This window comes from Hippoglossus stenolepis, chromosome 3 (genome assembly GCF_022539355.2).
Source record: "Hippoglossus stenolepis isolate QCI-W04-F060 chromosome 3, HSTE1.2, whole genome shotgun sequence".
NCBI lineage: Eukaryota > Metazoa > Chordata > Actinopteri > Pleuronectiformes > Pleuronectidae > Hippoglossus > Hippoglossus stenolepis.
The window spans coordinates 6,629,837-6,654,128 of NC_061485.1; the positions used below are offsets into that span (position 1 = coordinate 6,629,837).

At 43.0% G+C, this 24,292-nt stretch overlaps 1 protein-coding gene across 3 annotated transcripts; it reads left to right on the top strand.

Moving 5' to 3' along the window:
• The first annotated feature begins 38 nt into the window (after positions 1 to 38).
• On the top strand, positions 39 to 22,914 carry ece1 (endothelin converting enzyme 1). Of its 3 annotated transcripts, XM_035152182.2 has the most exons (19): positions 39 to 192; positions 7,589 to 7,675; positions 9,759 to 9,897; positions 12,137 to 12,349; positions 12,466 to 12,590; positions 12,712 to 12,858; positions 12,988 to 13,053; positions 13,374 to 13,562; positions 13,838 to 13,980; positions 14,207 to 14,321; positions 17,391 to 17,501; positions 17,575 to 17,673; positions 18,951 to 19,028; positions 19,114 to 19,217; positions 19,517 to 19,627; positions 20,288 to 20,355; positions 20,464 to 20,654; positions 21,237 to 21,332; positions 21,990 to 22,914. In XM_035152182.2, the coding sequence occupies exons 2-19, from the start codon at positions 7,589 to 7,591 to the stop codon at positions 22,164 to 22,166; spliced, it is 2,259 nt and encodes a 752-aa protein (XP_035008073.1). In that variant the 5' UTR covers positions 39 to 192; the 3' UTR covers positions 22,167 to 22,914. The 3 variants fall into 3 exon arrangements, with proteins under 3 accessions (XP_035008073.1, XP_035008071.1, XP_035008072.1); XM_035152180.2 differs by lacking the exon at positions 39 to 192 and having other exon boundaries at positions 7,532 to 7,675; XM_035152181.2 differs by lacking the exon at positions 39 to 192 and having other exon boundaries at positions 7,532 to 7,675; positions 12,161 to 12,349.
• The last annotated feature ends 1,378 nt before the right edge of the window (positions 22,915 to 24,292 follow it).

Here is a 24,292-nt window from a genome sequence, read left to right on the forward strand (position 1 = left end):
GGTTAAAGAGACGTTTCGCGCGGACATGACTTCCGGGTTGTGGGCGGAGGGCGTGTTTTCAGTGAACCATCTTGACGGAGCAGCCGCAGCCTCTTTGGTTCGCTTTCACCGCGGCTCACGCACGGTTCCCGGTCAGAGGATCACCGGAGTCACGGCAGCGGCGGCACCGGAGCCTCCTGCAGCAGCAGCAGGGTAAGACCCCCGGGCTCCTCTCACTGAGAACCCCCCCACACACACACACACACACACACACACATGGGCGACTAATGGCGATAAAGAAACCCAACATGAAATTAGCGCAGATCCACGCGGGGACTCATCACTCGTGGCTCGTGTTGTTTACAGTGAAGTCAACGTGTTGCTTCCTTAAGTCCTAAACGTGTGTTATTCTGTAACAGTCCAGGTTACACACAGTGTTAAACAGTCGCGTGAAGTGTGTGTTTTCACCTCTTCTCTATTGGGACATTAAATTCTCCCTTATAAAATATATATATATATGCAGTATTCCCCCCCCCCTCAGGCAGATATAGATATACACACATCTGCATTTTTCCTCACAGATGCTCAGGCCGCTTCCACTGACTTTTATAGTCAACACGAAATGACCAGACCAGCGTTTGAATCATTTCCAGTGGCCTGTGCATCATAAAACTGGTGCATGTCTGTGTTTAGTATTTAATGGCTGCAGAAGCATTAAAAATTGATTAATTTTCTTATTGGGTAGCGGAGGGGAGATAGAGTGAGCAGTTGCATGAATTAGAAAATATCTCCAAGTGGCAAATGTGACAGATTTTTGTTTGAGTTGTTTCTCTGAATTTAACTGTCAATGCTTGGCAACGCGTACCCAGCAAAAAATCATACACAAACAAGGGTTCATTTTATTAATCGTGTAAGGTAATGGGGGGGGGGCATGCCAGCTAACTTTATTTATATAGTTCTTAGAAGCTGAAGTTACACAGGGAACAGAAACTAAAGCAACTTAAATGGAAATGTATGTGAACTGATTCTTGATATTGGTAAAAGGATTTTTCCCAGGATCTGGATTACGTTGCTTGCATGTCGGCTTCCTGTGTGCCGTTGCATTTCCTTTTTTATTCGAAGACCAGTTCTCCTTTATGTGTTGTTCCAAAGCAATTAAATTGTTGTTCATGCTACAATTAAAGCTTTAACAAATCCCAGTGCCACTAATTCAAAACAGGTTGGCAGAATCCTGTTAAACAGCTTGCTTCAGTCTTTTTTATTTATTTTTTACTGCACCAGGCCTGGAACACACAGATCACCGATCACAGAAACTGATGATGCCCCGAGCGGGTGATTGATTGGTTCAATAACATTACACGGCTCTGGGTTTGTTGCCCTTCGAGGGAGATTGGTTTACTCTGCAGTTATTCATTACCTCGGTGTGATGGCGAGTGCGCGGCAGGGAGCCATAACAACAGAGGGAACAGGTAATCTCCTGTTATCTGTCTGTACCTGAGTCTGAAACCACTCATTGTAAACAAGCTTCCGTGTGCCGCTCATATTAATGCTCACCTCATGCTGGAAGAAAGTCCGAGGAGGAGCTCTTCAAATTACATTTAGGAGATAAAACAACATCAGATTTAATCAACTATATTATAGATTAGACTGAGAGATAGAAGACCTGGTTGGGGGAGATTTGTTTATTGCTCATAAACGTCGGAGCACCTGAAACGTGCCCATGTTCTGTAGATCCAAGAATCCGAAGAATTCCAGAGCTGCAGCCTGCATATTAATAACCATGTGAGGGGAAAACGCAAGCTCTTTATTTCATTTAAAATAAAGCACTCACCACTAAAAATACACCAAACTTGTTATGATTCTGGTTAAACTCCCTCAGCTTAATCTAACGATCCCACTCAAAGCTGATTTCCTGGGAAAGTAGCTTTGTTTTTTCGTGGTTTCTTAATACTTGCCGTTATTATCAGGGTGTTTTCCCCAAAGGAAACATCCCTGAGCTGCGAAAAGAAAGAAAATTCCAGTGGTGGCTTGACGTCACAGGTCAGGAGCTGAAGCCTGGGACAACTCGGTCTTTATCTGTGGCCTCCAGGCAGAAACACCAGGGGGGTGACTGGACCCAAAAGATAAAGAGCTGCAGTGATTGTATGTATTTATGAATGTGTTGAGCGATCGTCTGAATGTTTGTTTTGCTTCGGTCGATGCGTGAACGCGCAGACGAAAGCACAAACAGTACGCGGCCCTGACCCCGCGTGGGTGGGCAGCATGTCTGTTTGGTAAACAATCTCATACGTGGTTGAAGTTGCGGCGCTGTGCAGTCGCAGCACGTGCACTTTACCTTCAGCCGACCAAAGCGCTGACTCGTGCAAAAGCTCTTTGAACCCTTCCTGTCTTGTTGTCGTTGGAGGCGTCTCAATGTGGTTATGTTTACGTATTACACGGTGGTATTTCTGGAATGTTTTCCCAGCCTCACTCTTCCTCTGGGATTCACGAAAAAAGAAACGCGTGTGTAGTTTTACACCTGCAGATGAAGTTGTCTTAGGTCATTGTCGTCTGTGGGCGGCGTCTGTGTGACGAAGAGTTTATGAGCACAACATACATCAAAAACTGAGGAGTATTTGAGCAGAGACATGCCTTCAGTCACAGAGGTCAAGTAACTTGTCGCGCTGAATGTGAGGCTCAGATTGTTTCACGCGTGCAGCCTTTAATTACTGATCTTCTGTGGTCTGAAGCCACATCTGTAGAATCGGCATCTGCCTGGATTACCACAGTGGTGTAATGAGCCGCCTTTCTTTGGAGGCAAAATGTGTTTACTGCCAGCTTGCGTCAAACACACCCCATAAATCATCTGCAGGAGGAGTCTCCTTCCTCCTCCTCCTCCTCCTCCTCCTCCTCCTCCTCGGCCTCTTCTATAGATTCTTGTCCTCAGAAATTAACTGTACACTACACGTATACACGCTGCAGCCAATCCCAAACACAAACATACTCCAGTTATTCCTGGAGGAATGCCACCCCCCCCGCGCTACAAATAATCGTCTGGTTTGAAGGATCGGTGACGCACGTTTGTGGTTCACGGCCTCACTCAAAGGTCGCAGGCCACACGTCGCTTCCAGGAACCACGGCATACTGACCCCCTCATACCAGGGGCTCTTCTGTGCGAAGACACCCTCACGCCCTGTAAGACACAATAGGAGGTTCCAGCACCGACCTTGACCACAGGCTCTTAAGTGTGAGAACTGCATCGTGCTGTATTTTCAAATGGCTCCCAGGTGTCACCACCGGCGACTTCCAGCAACTAAAAGGGCATCAACAGGAACTCCTCAGTATCAGTCTCAGTTTTTGCAGATGTTACTTGATAAATCATTCACGTCGCTTCTATTGCAGTGGGCTGTGGCGTAGATGTGTGTTTTATGTGTTTTACTCCAAAGTTTCAGGATTACGCAGATTACCAATCAGTTGCGGAGATCGTGACTCATTTCATCAGACATTAAAGTTCATGGGGCGTAATTTCCCAAGAAACGGCTGATATTAGTCATTGAATATCGCCAACAGGAAAGGGAAGGCAGCGTTGGCCTGTGCAATCACATCTGCTCCCCAATACCAAGGAAGTGTTGGGAAAAAGTGAGTGTGTGTGTGTGTGTGTGTGTGTGTGTGTGTGACGAGGACAACAACATGTTCTGCGCTGTTAGATACTGATATCTGTTGCTCTGCTTTGTGACTGCAACAGTCTCTATTCGGTTGTGTCAGCCGGTCTTTGTTGTCTCAGCTGCAACTGGTGCAAAAACACTGCAGCTCTGTTTTTTTTAACGGGCACAAGCAAGCGAGACCTCATTTCATCTGTTCTGGCTTCCATACAACGGCTCCCGGTTCATTTAAGGATTTCATTGAATGGTTCAGTGCCTCTATGATTGTTTAACTTTGCACTCACGTGATCATTTGAGGTCTGATCTCTGGGTTCCAAGGTCCAGATTGAAGAATAAAGTAAATCGGGCCTTTGCAGTTGCCCCCTAACTGTGGAACAGTTAAACATCAGGACCTCACCAGCTTTGGACACTTTTAAAACTCAACTCAAACCCATTTGTACTCTCTGGCTTTAAAATGGGTCGAAACTTGTGGTTTCATCTCATTTTGCAGTTTTATTTATTCAACACATGATGAGGGTCATGTTGAAGAAAATAATTAATTGAAGTTTGACACCTTTTTGATGTTAATTCAGTTTGAATACATCATGTTCTGCTAAATGGAACAGTGTGTGTGTGTGTGTGTGTGTGTGTGTGTGTGTGTGTGTGTGTGTGTGTGTGTGTGTGTGTGTGTGTGTGTGTGTGTGTGTGTGTGTGTGTGTGTGTGTGTGTGTGTGTGTGTGTGTGTGTGTGTGTGTGTGGAGAACAAGTCAAACATCAATATCAGGCCTTTTGCTTTCAGCTGCAGATCGTTTAAAACCATTTGTGTTCCTGAACGTGGCCTAAAAACAATCGGTGTCCTCTCACGTCTCCCCCTCCCGCTCCGTCTCTGTCTCTCTCTGCATCTTTCATCACTTCACTCGTCCATAAGCTGATAAAAACACACCAGCACAGACAGGGTTCGGATGCTTGGGTAATGTTTATTCGTTGTTGTGGTGTCGGGTTCCCTCCTGGGCCCTGATTTGTGGCATCTTGTCCTGATAGAAAACAAGATTTAACAGGAGTCAGTCTCCCGCTTTGCCCAGAGTTCTCTGGAATGTTTGTGTTGGGGAACGTGATTTTTCTCCTCCGAGGGATGTTTATGTGAAACAAGTGGGAAACAAAATAAAGTGCGGATCATGCGACTGGACTGGGCTCGCGGTTGTGTTTATGAGAAACTCTCATCCGTCTCCATTAAGTCAACATCTGTGTTCAGTCCCTGGTTTGTCTTGTGTTGGGATGGATGATAAGATGGAGGCCGGAGGAGAAGAAGAAGAACAGAGCCTGAGATTGTGCTGATAAAACAAAGACAGTCCTCGTGTGCTCTTTTAGAATCTGGCTACACATGTGATGTAGATGTAAAACTCGTACTAAACAGAATCTGGATTGTTTCCCCTTGGACTTACCTCTGCATCAGATGCAGAACCACTGCCTCTCTTGTTATGCAGTGTGTTGAGCAACCACCCTGGGGTGAGATATATTTCTGTCTGGCTGACAGGCAGCTGACGTTAATTATTGCCCTCCTCTCAGCGCTGGCAGCGTAGTGTGAGAATCAGATTTAAAGCTGCTGGACCTTTGGTTTAAGGTGGAGCAGTCTGTTTAGTGTTCAGTGTTCAGACAATAAAATGCTGTGTGTGTGTCTAAAAGGATTGTTGCTACGCCAAGGAGGTTCGGTTTTTATCTGTGTTCGTCTGTTAGTGGACAGGATTACACAAAAACGACTGCATTTATCACCATGAAACTGATTGGAAAGATGTGGTGTGGGTCAGGGAACAACCCAATAAATGTTGTTGCGCATCCAGGATTTTTTTCCACTTACTTCAAGTTGTGATTTCAGCATTTTCACTGATCTCTCAGAGAGTAATTCATTGATTTTGATGGGGAAAAAAATCACACCTGTTTAGGGGAGTGAATGCAATTTGGTTCAGATCCAAGTAAACATCTGGATCTGGTGAATTAAAACATGGTTTCATAAGGAGACTGCTGGGCCTTGGTAGAGGTACAGTATGTCCATTCTAGTTTTCCTTATCGATGAATCTACCAATTATATTCTCAATTTAGCTATAATTTGTTAAGGCTATGAGCTGTGGTATGTTGGCGGCAGTGGCTCAGAATACAGAGTGGGATGTCTGCTAACCAAAAGGTTGGCGGCCTCCCCCAGCCAGTGTGTCAGAGTGTCCTTAGGCAAGAGCCTGAGCCCTGAATTGCCCCTGACGGCTGTGGCAGTGATGTGTGATAGAGAAAGCGCTGCACATAGATGCACTGTAAATCACTCTGAGTGGTCATAAAGACTAGAGAAGTGTTATATAAATACAGACCATTAAGAGAACAAATGGGATTGTGTGTTGTTAAACTATATAAACTATAAATGGTGAATAAAAGCAGCATAGTCTCACATTTGAGAAACTAAAATGAGAAAACTTGTTATTTTTTAAGCGGATAATGCCAATTTTTGACATTTGCTTTCAATCGTGCAGTCATGAACAAAATCAGGAATGCAGTATGCCTGTGGTCTGCCCTACATATTCTCAATCAATTATACATTTAGAAATTCTACTCATCGCTTTTAAAACCAGTCTTTAAAACTACATCACAGACTTGTTAACCTGCTGTGGGTTAATTCACATTCACTTAAACCTGTGAACGGAGCTCTGCTGGTTATTAACAGATCACAGTTGGTGACAAAGCGTGACTGGGCCCGGAAACTGTGGAGGGGTTAACCTACTGAGATCAGACACGAAACATCCTTAACTGCATTTTAAATCTTCTTAAAACATTTTTATCATAAAACATTTATGAACGTTTGATATATATGTAACTTAATTTCAGTCCCGTCTGTTTTATTAGCTGATTATCTTCCTCTTGTTTTGATTATCTGTTGTTTTTCTTTCAGTGAAGCACTTTACCTTTTTGTCAAAGGGCTACATGAATAAAGTTTATTATTGCATTTATTATAAATAAGGTACATATCAATTTAGCTGAGCTTGTTTACTATATTTTAGCTGTTAAGTTGTAAATTCCTGTGGCGCACACTTTCTTTTAAATCAGGAGAGTTGAACTGACGGACTCCTCCTGCCTTTAATGAGGAGTAAACGCAGGGCCTGGGTGACGTGTGAGACGGCCCTGTGGGTGAGGGGTTAAACAGGACAAGAAGTGACTGTCATGCCTATCAGGTAACCGTTACCAGGGGCAGCCACTCCAAGCATTTTAGTGGGAGGAGGTGTATTTCTCCACGCTCCTCCCACGGCCCTAGTTATGACCTATAGAAACGACACTGGGTGTCAACTACAACTGTTAGGTTCCCTCCCATAATATAACCGAAACCACAATGGGGAATGTACACACTAGCACACACACGCACACAAAAACACAATCACTCCCACACTCTCGGTCTCAGTCATGCAAGTCGCTGTAGTCAGTGCTACTTCCTGTTTTTCACTAGTTCCGTCTTCTCCCGTGCCGTCTTTGCACAGACCGGGCTGAGGAGGAAGTCCTGAAAAAAGTTTGCCTGTAAGAACCACGAAACGGGCAGAGAGAGGAGCCACACAGCGTTTTTCAGAGGAGGACGTTCAGGATGAGGTTGTTGTCCGTGCTGTGACATTTAACCCCCAGGTCTATCTGCCATTAGCCATGAGGGATTTCAGAGATGGTGTTGAGGCGAGCAGGGAGAAACATACCTTTGAAAGGAGAGGAGCGACGCGGTCTGTGTAAGCAAACTGCAAAGTGTATGAGGGAAAGAGCTCCAACCAGACAAACCAGATTCCTCCCCATGGATATTGGAGGGAAGCCCTGCCCTGAAGCCTCAGAGATTGTCGACGAGTAGCCGTCAAACTCCAAACACACTCTCGCTCTCTCTCAAACAAACACACACACCAGGTGGGGGAGAGTGAGGAGAGGAGAGGGGTTGAAGGATGGACTCACTGAGAGAGTCTTTTCTCCATTTGACTTTTCAGATGTCATCGTACAAAAGAGCCACGTTGGACGAGGAAGACCTGGTGGACTCCACAGCCGACGACATCTATCCTTCATCTCCCCTGCAGGTAAACATGCACAAAACACCTTGTGCTAAGAATGCACAGAACTTGTAATTCCACATTACTTAGGAAAGAATTGTAGACGCTTTCACACCGTACGTGTGCCAATGTAAAAATCTACTTTTGAAAGATGGTTTTACTGCAGATGATCATCTTTTAATGGGGTTTCGTCTGTTGTCTGATCCTTCTGATACGATGCTCACTCGTCCCTCTGTCTCCTGTGTCTGGAAGACGACGACATATTTCTTTGGAGGCCTGAATTTCAAACACAAGTTCATGTGCTAAGCAGATGCTTCAGGTTGCACTGATGTGAGGATGCTGTATATTCTGTGTTGACACAATGTGCGTTATGGGATACGAGATGTAAATGATCATTTTACATTCAGAAAACCTCCCTGAGTTTGAGATGTCTTTTAAAGGACGGGCCTGACAACCAATTAAATGTCCACGTCATCATAACAAGATAGATCAGTCACACCGAGCTGCCTTTACGCAGACAGACACTGATTAAATCCTGTTAATCTTAAACCCGTGTGTCGTTTACGATTAATGAGGATTTAATCAAATTTTAATCCTGAGATTGTAGATTATTTGCTAAAATGGATCATGAGGATTTTGGAACTGAATCCCTTATGTCAAACAGCGCAATGTTCACACAGGCCTGTGAACACAAAGCATATTGTATCATAAGTATTGAGTCACTCCTGGATTTTCTGTTTCTTACTTCTGGGTTTAAAGATGACATGACTAAGCAGTGTTCTCTTTAAAATCTCTTTTAAAGGATTGAAAGGTCTTTTATAGACTATAAGGGGCCTTAAAGTTTTAGGAGGTTGAATGAAGGAGATGTTTAATTGAAGTCAGATTCATTCCTCCGATGATTTATTGGATCAGAGCTCAGAGAAAGTGCTTGAATTCGAGACACTGCCACGATTCTGCCTTCATCATATCTCAACCATGCATTGGTTAGTGGGAGTTGCAGGTTTCTAGCTCTATTTGAAAACGTGTAGCAGCTGAAAGAAAATCTGCTTCCCATCTTGGACATTTTACCAAATCCCCTAAAAGATTCCTGCATCCACAGCAAAATTGTGTGGGTTCTTTCTTGGCCTAAATTGCATCCTTCAAAGTTTGGTGAAAATCCTGCTGAAAAACAAACAAACAAACAGACAGGGGTGAAAACTTGGCCAGTGAGGATTCACTAAATTCAAAACGTTTAGCTCCAAACCAACCGAACACACCAAGCTCAAGAGATTAAGAAGCCACTGTGGCTCATAGCAGTAAATCTGATCCTTATACATACACTCCTCAAGGATTAATAGACCCCCACAAGATATATGTGAGGTTCGATCTGGCCTTTATTTACACTTTAAGTGCTAAGTGGTGCCCTGTGATGGATTTGTGAGCGGCACGCTGGACTAATTCCTTTAGGAAATAAATTACCTTGGCGGCTTTCACCGAAGGAGAAACCTTCACCAGAAAACATGGAGGAGCAGCGTTTGCTGTTGTGAGGTCGGCTGCACCAATCATTCCATCAACAACAAAAAAGTCCATTCATTTACCACAAAGACAGGAAGTTCCTCCAACTTCTAAATTCTTCTTCTGGGGAATGTTTCTTTAAAACCTTTTTCTCTGGAGTCGACTGGTGGTTTGGTTTGTTCTCCTCATTTGACTCTGTCGCTCGACTTCCTTCTCACTTTATAGGTCAACCACAAAATCATCGGACACGGTTCAGCAGGATTATTGTGTCGATTTCTCAATCGGGGGCAGAGGGAAACTTCTCTTTATGACTTTGTGGTGAACTAGAGGAGAGGGAACAATAGGAAAATGCCTCTCGGTGTAGGAGGGTTGAAAAGGTCGCTGAGCTTTGAAACCAAATCTGTCATCAGATCCTGAAAGAAGCTGTTTGAACGCCACACAGTATTTTCCACACTGCATTAGTCCAGCATGGTGACATTATTAAGTGTCTATGTTTTTGTATCTTAAAGTAGATTTCTAAGTCATTTTATGCCTGTTAATCTATTTTAAATTGTCATATTTGACTTTTTAAATGAAGCGCTTCAAGGTTTTTTTTATTCTCTATTTGTTTGTGCAGGTGAATCTGCTGAATGGCCGCGGCCCCATGTGTTGTCAGGACCGGACCAAGAGCGAGAAGCGGGTGCTGTGTCTCGTGTGCGTCGTGACCCTGGGCCTTTTCATATCTCTCATCACAACTGGGGTCTTCTACAAACAGAGTGAGTCTGAGGTTCTATTCAAACTCTGTGGTGCTTTGGAATACACTGTGAAGTGGGCTGACCAGGTGACTCTAGATTGAACTCCAGCTCCACCAATTACAAGCTCAACCAAATACACAATTACCTGATTATTTAAGTTGTATTAATATTGAATGTATCACGGTTCCAAATTGCTTCCTTGGGCCGATAACATGTGAAAATTCTAAGCCGGAAAGTTGAGCAGTTCAGCCGGAATCGGCAACGGCCAAACTCCGTATCGGTCGGGCTGTAGATCAAACTGCTTTTGTGCTATTTATTGGGATTTCTTTCTATTTATTGAATATGTTGTCGACCACCTTCCCAAAAACAAGAACAATTGACAATAAAAAAAACTCCCACACACTAAACGGAGGAGGGCTTAAAGAAAGGAGTTCAGCAGTTCCCGAAATATGAGCTTTTGTTTTTTTCTTGCTCAGAGTCGGATAAGAAAATTGATACCAGTCCCATATATGAAGCTGCAGCCAGGAGAGGCTTAGCTTAGCTTAGCAGAAGTTAGCCTCGGCTTTTCCCCACTGTTTTACAAGAGGTGTGTGCTGGACAATTTAATTGCCAGTGAACTGCTCTTTGTAGACTTTCTTGTTTGTGCAGATGAAACAAACAGGATGTCCCTTATTAATCAGTGAGCATTAGAGGTGTTGATTTTATGAACAGCCAGACTCTTTGTGCCAAGATAATCTGGTGGTGGCTTCATATTTATCTTGCAAATATGAGAGAGATGTTGATCGACTCATCTAAACTGCCTGCGAGAAAAGGAATAAGGATATTTCCTACAATGTCAAATGAGACCTTTTAATTTTTAGAACTGTTTCCATCATCAAAACTGGTTTTGTAGTGATAAAAGTGCTAAAATGTCCCACAAGCATCTGAAAATAACCAAGTTTCTGTGTGTTCTGGTTTGTAATTGTTTTATAAATTAATATGTTATAAATCAGGTAAAAATATCAACAAGTAATGAAGCTGATTTGATCAAAACAAGTGTAGTTCGAGCTGAAAGACAAAAGACAAGTTTAAAAAAGATCTGGAAGCTCTGAGAGGCTTTTAAGTACAAACAGGACTGAGACGATTAATACAGTATATGCACTGTATTATTTCTTTTAAAGCCACACCTTTATCTAAGCCTGTGAAAAACAACTCTAAATCGCTCCCCTGAGCTTCTTCATTATGGAAAAAAGTACTTGGATGGATGGATGGATTTACCATCAACGGTTGGGCTTCCTCAGATTCACCATGGGAAACCCAATACCACTTCCTCCCATTCAGAGCCGCATGTCAGGATCACACTTTGAAATAATAAAAGGAACAAGGATGAGGTCTCCTCCGGGTACTAATCTCATCGCTGCTTGTTTCTGTGTCTCCGTCTTTGTCTCATCGCCTTATATGGGCAGGAGGTGAAAGTCTTTACAGTGAGTCAAATATTAATCGTGAGCTGTTCTGCTCCGTGACGAGCGGCACTTACACTTCTCTAAACACTGACATTTTTCTAAAGCTCTTCTTGTTCTTTAGCTTTTGTGTTTAGACTTTAAAGTATAACAGAGCAGCCAGAAGGCCTCTGGTCGTCTCCCCTGAAAATGATTCTAGAGAGCAAACAAAATATCTATTCTCGGAAAATATGTGTTTTTGGAAGTCGCATGCAGGCGCAGACACAAGCAGAGGAGCAATGACGTTTATCTGCGAGCCAGGTCAGATGAAAGTGTTTAACCTGAAGTCTTCCAGGGCTCCTTCACCCTCATCTGTTCGTGTGTTCTCTATTTATTTATCAGTCGGCAACCTTCAATTTTCTACATGGAGAAATATTCCCTGCAGGTTGTATATCTTGGCTTTTAACGCCTCTGAAGTAATAATTTGTGGATGGTCTGAAAACCTGCATGAATACTTGGACGTCCAAAATGAAATTATTATTCACAGTTGTTTTGGTGCTGGAGCAAAGCTGCGGGGCCTTTAAACCATGAACTTCACTCACTGACTGATGAAGTTAAAGTCCAACAAAATGTGTCAGATCCTTTTAGAGACTTTTTCAGAAAAGCACCTTGTATCACTTTCCATGAATAAAGAAAAAGTCTCTTATTGTCCCTGCAATAAATGTGATTTCTCTCTGCAGGTACACCACTCTGTGTTGACTGACATGGATGTTAATGACTTGTTCATTGGGTTGCTTGGTGGTGGTTAGTGGTAAATTTTCTTTAAATCTACTTCTGTACAGCTCACCCTGGCTTGTGCCTAACAGAGCCGTGCGTTACTGTGGCCAGTACAGTGATGGGAGCCCTGGATCGATCCGTGGACCCCTGCCATGACTTCTACAACTTTGCCTGTGGGGGCTGGATGAAGAACAACCCCCTCCCCGAGGGCAAGTCCCGCTGGGGACCTTTCAGCAACCTCTGGGAGCACAACATGCTTGTAATGAAGCAATTATTGGGTAAAGGCCCTCGTCTGAATTCTGCTCCGTGTCCTCAGCTGCCTTTGGGCAGTTGCCTGGGGAAATGCCTTGTTTTTCATTCACACCCAATTTATTTTCTATCTTTATTTAATCAGAAAACACGACGATGAAAAGTGTGAGTCAGGCTGAGGGAAAGGCCCAGCGATATTATCAGGCCTGCATGAATGAGGCCAAGATCGAGGAATTGGGAGCTAAACCACTACAGGAGCTAATCAGCCAGGTATGCTTAGTTCCCAAAGCTGTCGCAGTCATCATTTCAATCCCTTTTCATTTTATTCTGAATAATGAATTTCCTTGCATGCGGGTGACTTGAGTGTCTGATTAATCCCCGTCTGTCTTAGATTGGGGGATGGGCCCTGACAGAACCCTGGGACAAGAACAACTTCGATGAAGTTTTGCAAATGGTGTCAGGCAATTACCGGACGTCACCTTTCTTCACTGTGTTTGTCAGCACCGACTCGAAAAACTCCAACAGTAACATCATCCAGGTGAGCGGGTCAACCGGGGGCATGTTTTATCTTTGCTGAGACCCTATAGCCTGCAAGCCTGGAAACACAGGGATGAAGCCAGAGGCTGTGTGTGAGCTAAAAGTCATTGGATGTTTCTCTTGACTCCAGGTGGATCAGTCCAGCCTGGGACTTCCTTCACGGGATTACTACCTCAACAAAACGGCAAATGAAAAGGTACTGTGCACAAATTGTTTACAGTGTTACACTAGAAGTTAGACTGACGTTAGACTGAGTTGGACAGAGTTTGAGAGCTAATCCAGATGTTCTCTGTAATGAAAATCATATCCAGTGGCTCATTGCTCATTTAGAGAAAGTCTGGAAATATTAAAAGTGAAATATTTCAGCTTCAGGCGAAAAATGAAAACAAAAAGACTCTGCATAGTTGCGCTTGTATTTGCATAGTTTAGGATTACTGACTTAATTTAATTTTATAAACCACTGAAACAACCCTCGTCTTCCCAACCTCCCCCATCTCCGCCTCGCTTCCTTTGCAGTATCTGACAGCATACCTCAACTTCCTAGTGGAGTTAGGGGTTCTTCTGGGAGGCACCAAGGAAACGTCTCAGGCAGTGATGACGGAGATTGTGGACTTTGAAACATCTCTGGCCAACATCACGGTCCCTCAGGAGGAGAGGCGTGATGAAGAGCTCATCTACCACAAGATGGAGGCCAAGGACCTGTCGGTGAGTTTCTTAATGAATCAACAGAAGTGGCACACAGTTTTTAAGAAAATGATTTTCTACAAATCATGACTCTTAAACCGTTTTCAGACATGAACTCTGGGTATTTTATCGGAGTTTGCTGATATATCGATATTGGAACATATGAAGAACGCAGCAGTTGATTGTCTGGGTCAGACGCGTTCAAAACAACAAAACTGTACATGTTTGTGTTCAGACCTTTTCCAACATGTCTCTGTGTTTGTTTTTTTGTGTGTGTGTTTTGTGTATGTCTGTAGACCCTGGCTCCTGCAGTGAACTGGATGCCGTACCTCAGAGAAGTGTTTTCTCCTGTGCCGCTCAACGACTCGGAGCCCGTGGTTGTTTACGCCAAGGAGTACCTCCAGAAAGTCTCTAAGCTCATAGAGAAAACAAATAAAAGGTCAGACGATCAGCCATGCCTCAGAGTTTTTCCATTGACGTGCGAAAAACAGCGAAGCTACCAAATGTGTGTTTACTCTGATTTATAATGACGTAGTTAAACTGGAATGAAGGAGCTACACTTTACACTGTAAACTGTGTATGTACAAGTACAAACCCTTCTACAAGCATTCAGGCAGTATTGAAGTAACCAACGAAAAAAAATCTATGTGCTATTTTCTTTGCAGCCTCCTCAACAATTACATGATCATGAAGGTGGTGAGGAAGATGGTTTCCATTTTGGACCAAAAGTTCCAGGATGCTGAGCAGCGCTTCCTCGAGGTCATGTACGGAACCAAAAAGGTAAAAGATGAAGATTCAGGCCCCAACACTGTGACCCAACGTGACACACGTGGATTAAAGGGATGGGATTAAGCGGTGATAAAAGTAATCCTCTGTACATGTTTGACCTGCAGGCAGATTCTCATCCTGATCATGTATTTTTAGTTTCCGTTTGCGAACTGATTGCGAGTATCTCAGTCGCTGCTTTGTCGTTGTTTTACGATCGTCGGTTAATGTTTATTGGAGTTGCTACACAGCAGAGAAAATGAGGTGAATTACTCTAAAAAGTCCTTTTTAACCCTGGTACAAGTGGGTCCAGTACTGTCGGAGGAAGTGGGCCAGAGCCCAACAGCTGGGTTTTGCACAGCTTTTCTCCTGAACTCTTGTTCTTTTGTGTGATACTCGGCAGAGGATTCATTTTGGGTGCGAGCAGATAAATGAAAACTGGCACAAAAAGCGAAGCGGAGACTTTTTCCCTCCCACTGTGACGAGATTTCACAAGAACTGTAAATCATCGGCCAGCGTTTTATGTCGGTTTTCTGCAGAACCTGACTCATTCAACTTCGTGTGAGCAAAACCACCTGGTTTTCTGAATTGGGTCCAGAGGTTTCAAAGAGAATGTGATTCACAGAGCTACAATTCAGTCAGAGAAAACTAATTTATTGGTGTATTGATATTAATTAATCCAAAGACTCAGCACAGTGACAGCAACTATATGAAAGAATGGAGGGAAACATTACAAACTGAAAAGTAATTTAATTAATTCAAAAGAATTTGTACAGATCCTTTCCTCGCACTGTGATTTAAAAAAAGGTAATTTTTTTAATTAAGTAATGGTGATATTGGACGGTATAAATTTTCACCGACATATCGGGATCTGCATATTTGCAGAAAACCGTCTTTTACACAATTAACAATGCAGAAAAGATTTATATTTCATGTTTAAATGATTATGTTTATTTTCCTAAATGATTAAAACAAGTCTTTATTAGTTTTATATAATTGGTTGTGTTTTCTTTTTATTATTTATAATAAAGTTTAAGGTTAAACTATAAAACATCAATAAATAGTGTGTTAGTGAGTAATTACCTCTCATTGTATCCAACCCTGCGGATACTTTAGACCTTACATACTCGGGTTTAGTGATTTTGGCAAATACTCCAACAAATAGCTTGCAATGGAATTTCATTTTCTGGCATTCAAGATATAAAAGAAAACGTAGGAACGTCTTTCCAGGAACGGTGACCTGTTTTCTTTAGATAACTCACCGACCTCTCTGTGAACAGCTCTAATTGGAACGACTCCTCGTAAGACCAGAGTGTTTTTGGACAGAGATGTTACCGTTGAATTTTTTTCCAGTGCGGTGAGCACCACTAACAAAACTCAGTTCAGCTGTGCTGTATTGGAGGCAGATGTCTCAAGTCCACAGTAAATCAAAACCGTGTGTGCTGCCGGTCGCCACCACATTACAGGTTGTGTAGCGGAGTTTGTACATTTGGTGAAATTACCCTTTAATTAGCAAACAAGGTTGTTTGTCCACTAAAACCTGTGAGAAGGGAGAAATGTGTTGACTGCAGCAAGAAAAACAGATTTATTTCTTTGACTGTGGAGGCTCCAGTGACTACAGCTCTTATCTGAGCAAGATCCTGTTTCCTCTGCCTTGTTTTCCACTGGGTTCAAGCTGTAATAACAAGTCCCTAACTTGCTGTGTGTCTCTTTTGTGTATCTGTTCAACGCGAGAGTGCGAAACTGTCTCTTTTTCCATCTGTGCCTAATGTGTCCGAGCACAATTACAACTTTGCCTGCTCAGAATACTCCTCGTTTCCTCACGGCGACCTTGTTCCTTTTTGACTGCGTTTACACGCAGCTCTATTTGTCCTTGTCCTTCCCTTCACCTGATAATGACTTTGCCATATAGGGACTTTTACGTCCCCACAGAAAGTGACGGTTTTGATTCCGTCAAAGATGTGAAATCGTTGTTTTAGGATGGAGTCATGTTTGTGTACGTGTTAACTGTATGTTTATCTTTCTACATTTGAGATTACAAGAAAAGGCTCATGAAAACATACAAAACTTTATGTCCAGAATGATTTATTTGATCACAAAAATCACATAACACCATAATTTCCTCACATTTATAATCAAATCAAAGTGCTTTGCTAGTCTTGTTTGGTCTTTGAGGCTCAAGGCTGTCACAGAAGAGCTCGATAATAAATTACAGCCCTTCACAAATTAGGATTTTATCTCTTTTTCCCACTGAAATCTCTCCTGCGCCATTCGTCTCCTCTTGTCTTCTGTCCTGGTGGCCGTCCCACTCGCCTCGCTTCAGTTTTGAGTGTAAATTGACCAGGAGTTGGCCTGTGGCTTGTCCTGTTGTTGCTTTTTCGTCTACCAAAAAAACACAGCACTTGTTCCTTTCGGCAGGAACACTGTGTCTCTCAGGCGGCTGAGGGATAACAGCTCACTGTTGCTTCACAGAGGTCATGAATTTCTCAAGATCGCAACTGTTTTCTTTGTTACTTGAATCCTCCGAACAAAGGATCACTGGGATTTCTCAGTCTTCATTGGATTAAGGCCTATTAAAATATCATACTTTAACAGAGGCAGTTCAATGTATTGTATAATTCACGAAAGCCAAAATCGGACAAAAGACCAGTAAATGCAAACTAATAAATACTCTGAAATAGAGGAGTGGTTTCACAGAATGGACATAGTTTGTTCTTGTCAAACACAAATGTCGTAGGTTCGTATTTGCATATAGGGCAGGAAGTGAGATCAGATCACATGTGGTCACAGGAGACACATTCAGGAGGCATTTTAACTTCCAGTATGAACAGACGAACTCAGAGCTGTGCACCTGTGATGTGACCGCTCAGGACAGACGAGGATACCAGGTCCACAGCTCAGTGCAACAAGTCCTGTCAAGTTCATCGGACTTGATGTCACGATCTTTGTGGGAAATCTAGAATGTGACTAATTGCCGCAGAAAACAAGGGTTGAACAAAGTGTGACACGCTGAAAAAAAACACATTTTAATCAGATTGACGATATCATGAGGATGTATTCATGTCTTTCATTCTGATGTTGCAGAGCTGCACTCCTCGCTGGAAGCTGTGCGTTAGCGACACTGACATCGCCCTGGGCTTTGCACTCGGAGCCATGTTCGTCAAAGACACCTTTGCTGAAGAGAGTAAAGCCATTGTAAGTCCCTCTCTCACATTGGCCGCCTGCTGTGTGAGATGATGCGCTTTTCTGACTTTCCTCTGTGCTTCAGGCTGAAGACATGGTCGCAGACATTAAATGGGCGTTTGAGGACAGCCTGAAGGATGTGGGCTGGATGGACCCGGAAACAAAAAAAGCAGCCAAAGAAAAGGTGGGTGAAAGATCCTGCAGTGTGTCTTCTGTGTGATTCACACCTAAGACCTGAGCGTTGGAGAGACAGGGACGCACTCTGAGAGCAGCAACACCAGAAATGACCTCCTAACAATACTTCAACTTTTGATGAAGGAGCTGAAGAAAAAACACTTAATTGTAGAAAATACTGGTTAAGGGACGTCTCTAAACCTGAATATTTCTAATCGTTAGAAAGAAAGCTACAGACCAAAGCTAGCTGACAGCATGGAACTGTTTTAATAGACCCCTCTAAATAACTGGAACAAGTGTGACGGAGGATTACCAGTCTGTGGGTCAGGACGACACAGAGAGCAGAGGGAGGAGCCTCAGGAGGCAGCTACAATTCCTGAGACCTCCTAATTCCCCCTGCGCTCCTGTTCTCAGCCCACATCCCACAGACTGATCCCTCAACCACACCCCGGCCTCTTACCCCTCAGCCTCTGGTTGGGAAAGCGACTGTGGGAAAGTTTGTTGGCTCATCTCATGCAGAGATCTCCTCCCTGCTGGCCAGGATGACCCCACCTCCACACCTCCACCCACTGTACCAGCCAAGCCAGAGGCGTAGGTGGTGTTTCTGATGGAAGTTTGCAGAAACGTGTTCAAGCACTGGACATTTGTTAGAGCTGCTTCAATGAGACTTTATTGGCCGTCCCCAGATCATCATTGCTCACACAGGCACTGAGAACCTGCACCAAGACACAAACCCCAGAAGACTGCGCTGGTAGCCGAGTCATGACTTATGAGAACCAATCAGGATGAGAGAGAAAGCGGGTGACTGTGTCATCATTTCTGTTTTTGTCCGACTATACCAAAAACAGGTGTCTAACAACAGGGCCACCAGCATTTCCAAACTTTTATGTTTCAGGCACTCAAAAGCTCCAAAACAGTGTGGACGGCATTTTTTTTATTATTTAGCATTCATCTTCATTATTATTTGTATTAGTTTTTAAGCAAAGAAAACATGGGCCTGATAGAAGACTAATCAAAATGCTGAAAGGCAGCACAGTGGGTTATTCTAAAATTATTCCATGCGTGAGTTGTGCAATTTAAATGATCAATATCAATTCCTGACATTTTTAATGGCTGTGACAGATCATAGAGACAAGGAAAGAGAAAACCTTCTTAGAAAGAAAATAGACTCAACCAAGACCTGCATGCAGAATTTACACAGCCAGTGAGGAATACAAGTACAATACAGCACTGCCACCTGGTGTGAAAATGTGTATTTTACAGCTTTTCAAATGTTATCCTTCACAGGCCGACGCAATATACAACATGGTGGGATATCCAGACTTCATCATGAACGCCACGAAGCTGGACAAAGTGTTCAATGATGTAGGTAAACGTGGAACCGTTTGGTCCGTCACTTTTATTTGATCTCATAATAAAACGCCGAGTATTTCTATCCGCTCTCTTTCAGTTTGAGGTGGTGTCAGAGCTCTACTTCCAAAATGTCATGCAGTACTACAACTTCTCAGCCAGAGTGACGGCCGACCAGCTGAGGAAAACCCCCAACAGAAACCAGTGAGTGGCTCGTCCTGCCAGAAAGGAGGTCGCACGCTCGGCCTGGGAGACACATTCCCATTATACTGACTCAGCAGAGCGCCGCTTCCATCCACAAATGTTCCCAGGCAACCAACTTCTGTCCGCTGAACTGATCCTGGTCTCTAATTAGGCTGCGGGGGAGGGAGTGGGCAGATCAGGGCCGCTCCGCCCCTCCATGCCCTCCAAACTGATCTGTTGTCAGCCTGGCACAATCAATATTCTTAATTTGTAGTGACCTTGTTGTCCGCCTCATGTTGTGGCTCTATCCGTGTCTGCAGGTGGAGCATGACCCCGCCGACTGTGAATGCATATTACAACCCGACCAAGAACGAGATGGTTCTGCCTGCAGGAATTCTTCGGGCTCCGTTCTACAGCCCATCCTGGCCCAAGTAGGTCTCATACATTGTACTTTTTTAGAACTGGAGAGACCAAAACTTAATAGTCCACCAGAAAACTGTCATAAGAGATTGTGCCCATGTAGATAAATAGCTGCTTTCAGACATGAACTTCGTAAAATGTCCGGATCAGACACGTTCACAACAACAGGAAAATGTCTGGAACACTGGAGCCTGTGGAGAACATGCAGGAGGCAGGACATGATGTATTAATTCTGCAGTGGAAATCATGAGTTTTTGTCCTCAGCATCTTTGTTTTGTTCTCTTTTTGGTTTTCTCAGTTTTGCGTGCATCACGTGTTAAAAGCATCATCGACACGCCCACTCGTTCGCTTTGGATTTTATGGACATTTTCCTGCTGTATTTTCACATGGGCTCATTCAGACATTTTCAGGACATTTTACTAAGGGGCTGACAGGAAAACTTCATTTGCGTTCTCACCCTCCAGAAAATCTCATAATGTTTGGTGCATGTCTGAAAGCAGCTGATGTGAGATTCAGATGTGCTGGGTGCTTCCAGTTAAAGTAACTTGCTGCAGCTTCATATTGACTGGACAGAGTCTCAGTCTGTATCAGTTATCATATCTCACTCATCTGCTTTTACAAACTTGCAGTCTATACACACAGATGTCACAGATGTCTCTTTTGTTATCCAGGGCTCTTAACTTTGGTGGAATAGGCGTAGTCATGGGACATGAGCTCACGCATGCTTTTGATGACCAAGGTTGGTACATTTAAATATTATTCTAAAATAAATGTAATGATATTAAATAGTCTTGAAACACAAGCTTGGCAGAGAACACAGTTACATGTCACTGTTCCATTCAAACAGGGAGGGAATACGACAAGGATGGAAACCTGCGTCCCTGGTGGAAGAACTCCTCCGTGGAGGCGTTCAAGAAGCAGACTCAGTGCATGGTGGAGCAGTACGGAAACTACACCATCAACAAGGAGCCTCTGAATGGAAAACAAACCCTGGGAGAGAACATCGCTGACAACGGTGGACTCAAAGCTGCCTACAAGGTCTGATGGCGAGGAAGTAGAATTCACCTCAAATGTTTTCTGTTACATACGGAAAATACGGCTTTTTGTCACTGATGTGAAAAAACAACTAAATGCTAGTGCACGAGAGCATTTTGATATGTATGGACATTTTATATCGTTACCTCTTTGTCACCTAAGGCAACTTTGTCCGATTTTTACGAGGTCACGAAACTATCGCGGTGATCTCAGATTAATCCCCCGCTCCGGTTTATTTGTCTTGGCTGTTGTGTGTCGCATCCATGAATCTGTATTGGAAAAAGCAGGTTGTCTGGTTTATAGTGAAGCCTGGAAATGCAACAGGTGGTTATGAGTGGCCTTGTCAGCCTCTGGTTACTTCTTCACATGCACACATTCTTTCCGTGTATTGAAAGGTCATGGGCTAGAAAGCAGATGAGCAAATCATATGGAAGTAAAAGCGTTGCACGTTAAATGGTGCACGTAAATCTGTAGAGGACCTAAAGTGATTTATGTATTCTTTGGTTTATGTGACTGTGCAGTTTTCCATGTGCTGAGCAAAAGATTGATGGCATGTGTGTAACATGATCGTTTGTTTCTTGGAAGGCGTATGTGAACTGGATCAAAAAGAACGGAGAGGAGCCCACGCTGCCCGCCCTGGGAATGACCAACCATCAGCTGTTTTTTGTAGGATTTGCACAGGTTTGTACCAATCACAGTATTCTCTTTTTCACTTTATTCTACTTAGACATGCTCATATTACAACTGTACTACAATATCTCTAATGCTCCTCTATACATGACAACATTTTTGCTATAATATCTGATGTGCAACAAAAATTAAGAATTTGAATTACACCCCCTCAGCTTCGCTCACTGACAAAAAAAACAATCTATGAATATGCAGATATATTTCTTTTTGGGGAATTTAACTGCTGGACAGAAAATGTCTCCTCCTTCATTATAAAGTCCATTCTCTGTGTATTTGTGCTGAATGCTTGTGCAAGACGCACACGGGACTGTGAATGACTCTAAACTAACTGTTGTTTGCAAAATCCTCATGCTCCTGTGCACACATATTAAACTGTGGATTTAAGGTCGACAAGCGAGTGTGAAAGCAGCGTTCTAGTGTCAAAACGTTGCGCATAAATCAGTCTGCACATTGAGGCGCAAACATCACAGTCAAGAAAAAAGGGGAAAAACATATTTTTGTAAAAGAGGGTGAAATTAAGTTTATCTTCCAGGAAATTTTCAAAATACAAATGTCCGAAATCAGGCCAGTTTCTCAACTCTCTATAATTCTCAATAGAAATCAACAGAAAAATAATATTTCATGTGTTTATTCGTTGTCACGTTGCAGGTATGGTGCTCCGTCAGGACACCGGAGAGCTCACACGAGGGCGTGATCACCGATCCGCACAGTCCGTCAAGATTCCGAGTCATCGGCACCGTCTCCAATTCACACGAGTTCTCAAAGCACTTTGGCTGCAAAGCCAATGCTCCCATGAACCCTAAACACAAGTGTGAGCTCTGGTGATACCTCACCGCTTGCTGCTGTTTATCACCGAGGAGTGAACAGACGTTTGTAGGGGAGAACAGCTATTTTAATAGCTTGATACTGACAAAGTCTCTCTGGACAAGGAGCACGAGAACCACTGAAACTCCTGGTGTTGTTGCCACTATGAGGCTCCTTATCTGCACAAACTGTGCCTGCTCTGTACGGAGGATTTCAATCTTCGATGCTTGTCCTCAAGCACTGCTTGTATAGCAAACCGCTTTCCATGACTTCTGAAATCTGATCTGGATATAAATGTGCTTTTAGAACACTGGAAACCCAATAGATAGTCGCAGAAAGCAGGGGAACCACTGTCAAACAGCTTGTTTGTCACATAGTGATGAATGAGCAAGGTGACGTTTCTTTCTCTTGTTACTTGTCACTACGCTCGGATCTGCTACGGTTTTATTGTTATTGTATTTTTGTTAATGTCGATATTCTTTACGTGACAGAGAACCAGGAAGCTGCGAGATTTTAAAATGTGGTGGAAGATGAAAATCTGGTTCACACCCGTTTTTTAAAGATTTAAAGCCGTTCATTAACAATTGTTTTTTAAATACATTTTAACAGTGCATCAACAGTTTGTCTTTGAATCTTTGTAATATTTCATGTTGTACAATCTGGTCAAATTTTATAGAGATTAATTCAGAACTTGGTCATGTAGACTAAGCCATAGCCATGTTTTTATGAGTAAAATATTATTTTGTATAATAAAACCTGTCGTAAAACATCTTTGTCTCGTGTCTACATTTTGTTCAATTGTTTGAAATCTCCTTCTGACGCACAAACATAGTTTTGCTTCACTTGACATCTGTGAATAACTAATAACCCAGTATATATAGAACATGGGATTGGACTGTACTTCACCGGAGAGCAAACAATAGGTCAGGAGCAAATGCCCCTGCCTCCAGGATCCAGAGTTTTATTCAGACCATCGGTTTTGTAGTTTCAGATCAGAGCTGTGGGCCAACGTTTACAAAAATCCCATGATTCACAAGCTAATAAATGTGTGGGCAAATCTCTGAATGGTGGGTGCTGCGAACTCTGCTCTGAGGTAACAGACAGAAGCAGGAGAGTGCAATGGTGTATGTCCGCAAAGTTTCAAAATAAAGATTCAACAAAAACTAGGGCTACGTTGTAGCACTAACGTGCCCGAGCTCATGCATTTTGAAGCCTGTTGCGGTTAGTGGAGAGAGCGATCAATGACCAAGGGCATGTCTCTGCGTTGCATGCGTTTTGGGGCTCTGATGTAGCGTGAGCAATTTTGTGTCAATTGGACAATGTTACAACAAATCAATTTTCACACTGATCAATAGGTGGCGCTATGACTGTTTCTACAGTTTCCGCATTTGTCCACCAGATGGTAGTGTTGCACTGTTGTTGTACTGATTATGCCGCAGGGGGGGGACCGGGAGAAACGGCTCCGAACCACGGCCACTAATCACGCACTACATTCCACGCCATCACGTGCAGCGCTGTCAGTATCACTACGCACAGACTGATCTGTTCAGGTCAAAAACAAAAAGTCTCCATGTTGTTGAGATGACGTCATTTAAAGTTGATATGATCGAACGTGTAACGTCAAAAATAGGCGACTTCCTGTTGCGTTTTTCCATAACGCTCCGCCATAGCGGCTTTTTTGTGCAACTGGTATGCAACTGGATATATATATATATATATATATATTATATATATATATATATATATATATATATATATATATATATATATATATATATATACCAGTTGGACAAAAAACTGTTGTTGTACTGTTCCTAGAAAAAAAATATATATATATAAAAAAAACCACTAAAGCCTAAATGGTGGGCTTCCTGTTTGGTCTAGCATATCTATCCAAGAGACTTATTTGTTTGTTATGAAAAGACACATGTCCCCATCGATTTTTGTACATGTCGGCCAATCGTGGTGTCGGGGCTGCCCTTTAGGGGGCGCTAGTCAGTTATTTTGCCACGCCCATTGGCAAAATAACTTAATAATTCCTTAAAACCATATGAATATGTTCAGGGGGAGGGGGTCTGTTGATACACAAATGTAGTTTGAGGGAGGTTGAACCTCGAACACTGAAGTTAGAGCAATTTCGTGTGTCA

Coding starts and splice junctions, on each gene's coding strand:
- ece1 (XM_035152180.2), top strand. CDS start 7,547: ATGGACTCACTGAGAGAGTCTTTTCTCCATTTGACTTTTCAGATGTCA. Junction 13,981..14,206: donor ATAGAGAAAACAAATAAAAG/GTCAGACGATCA, acceptor TTTTCTTTGCAG/CCTCCTCAACAATTACATGA. Junction 20,356..20,463: donor GCATGCTTTTGATGACCAAG/GTTGGTACATTT, acceptor CCATTCAAACAG/GGAGGGAATACGACAAGGAT.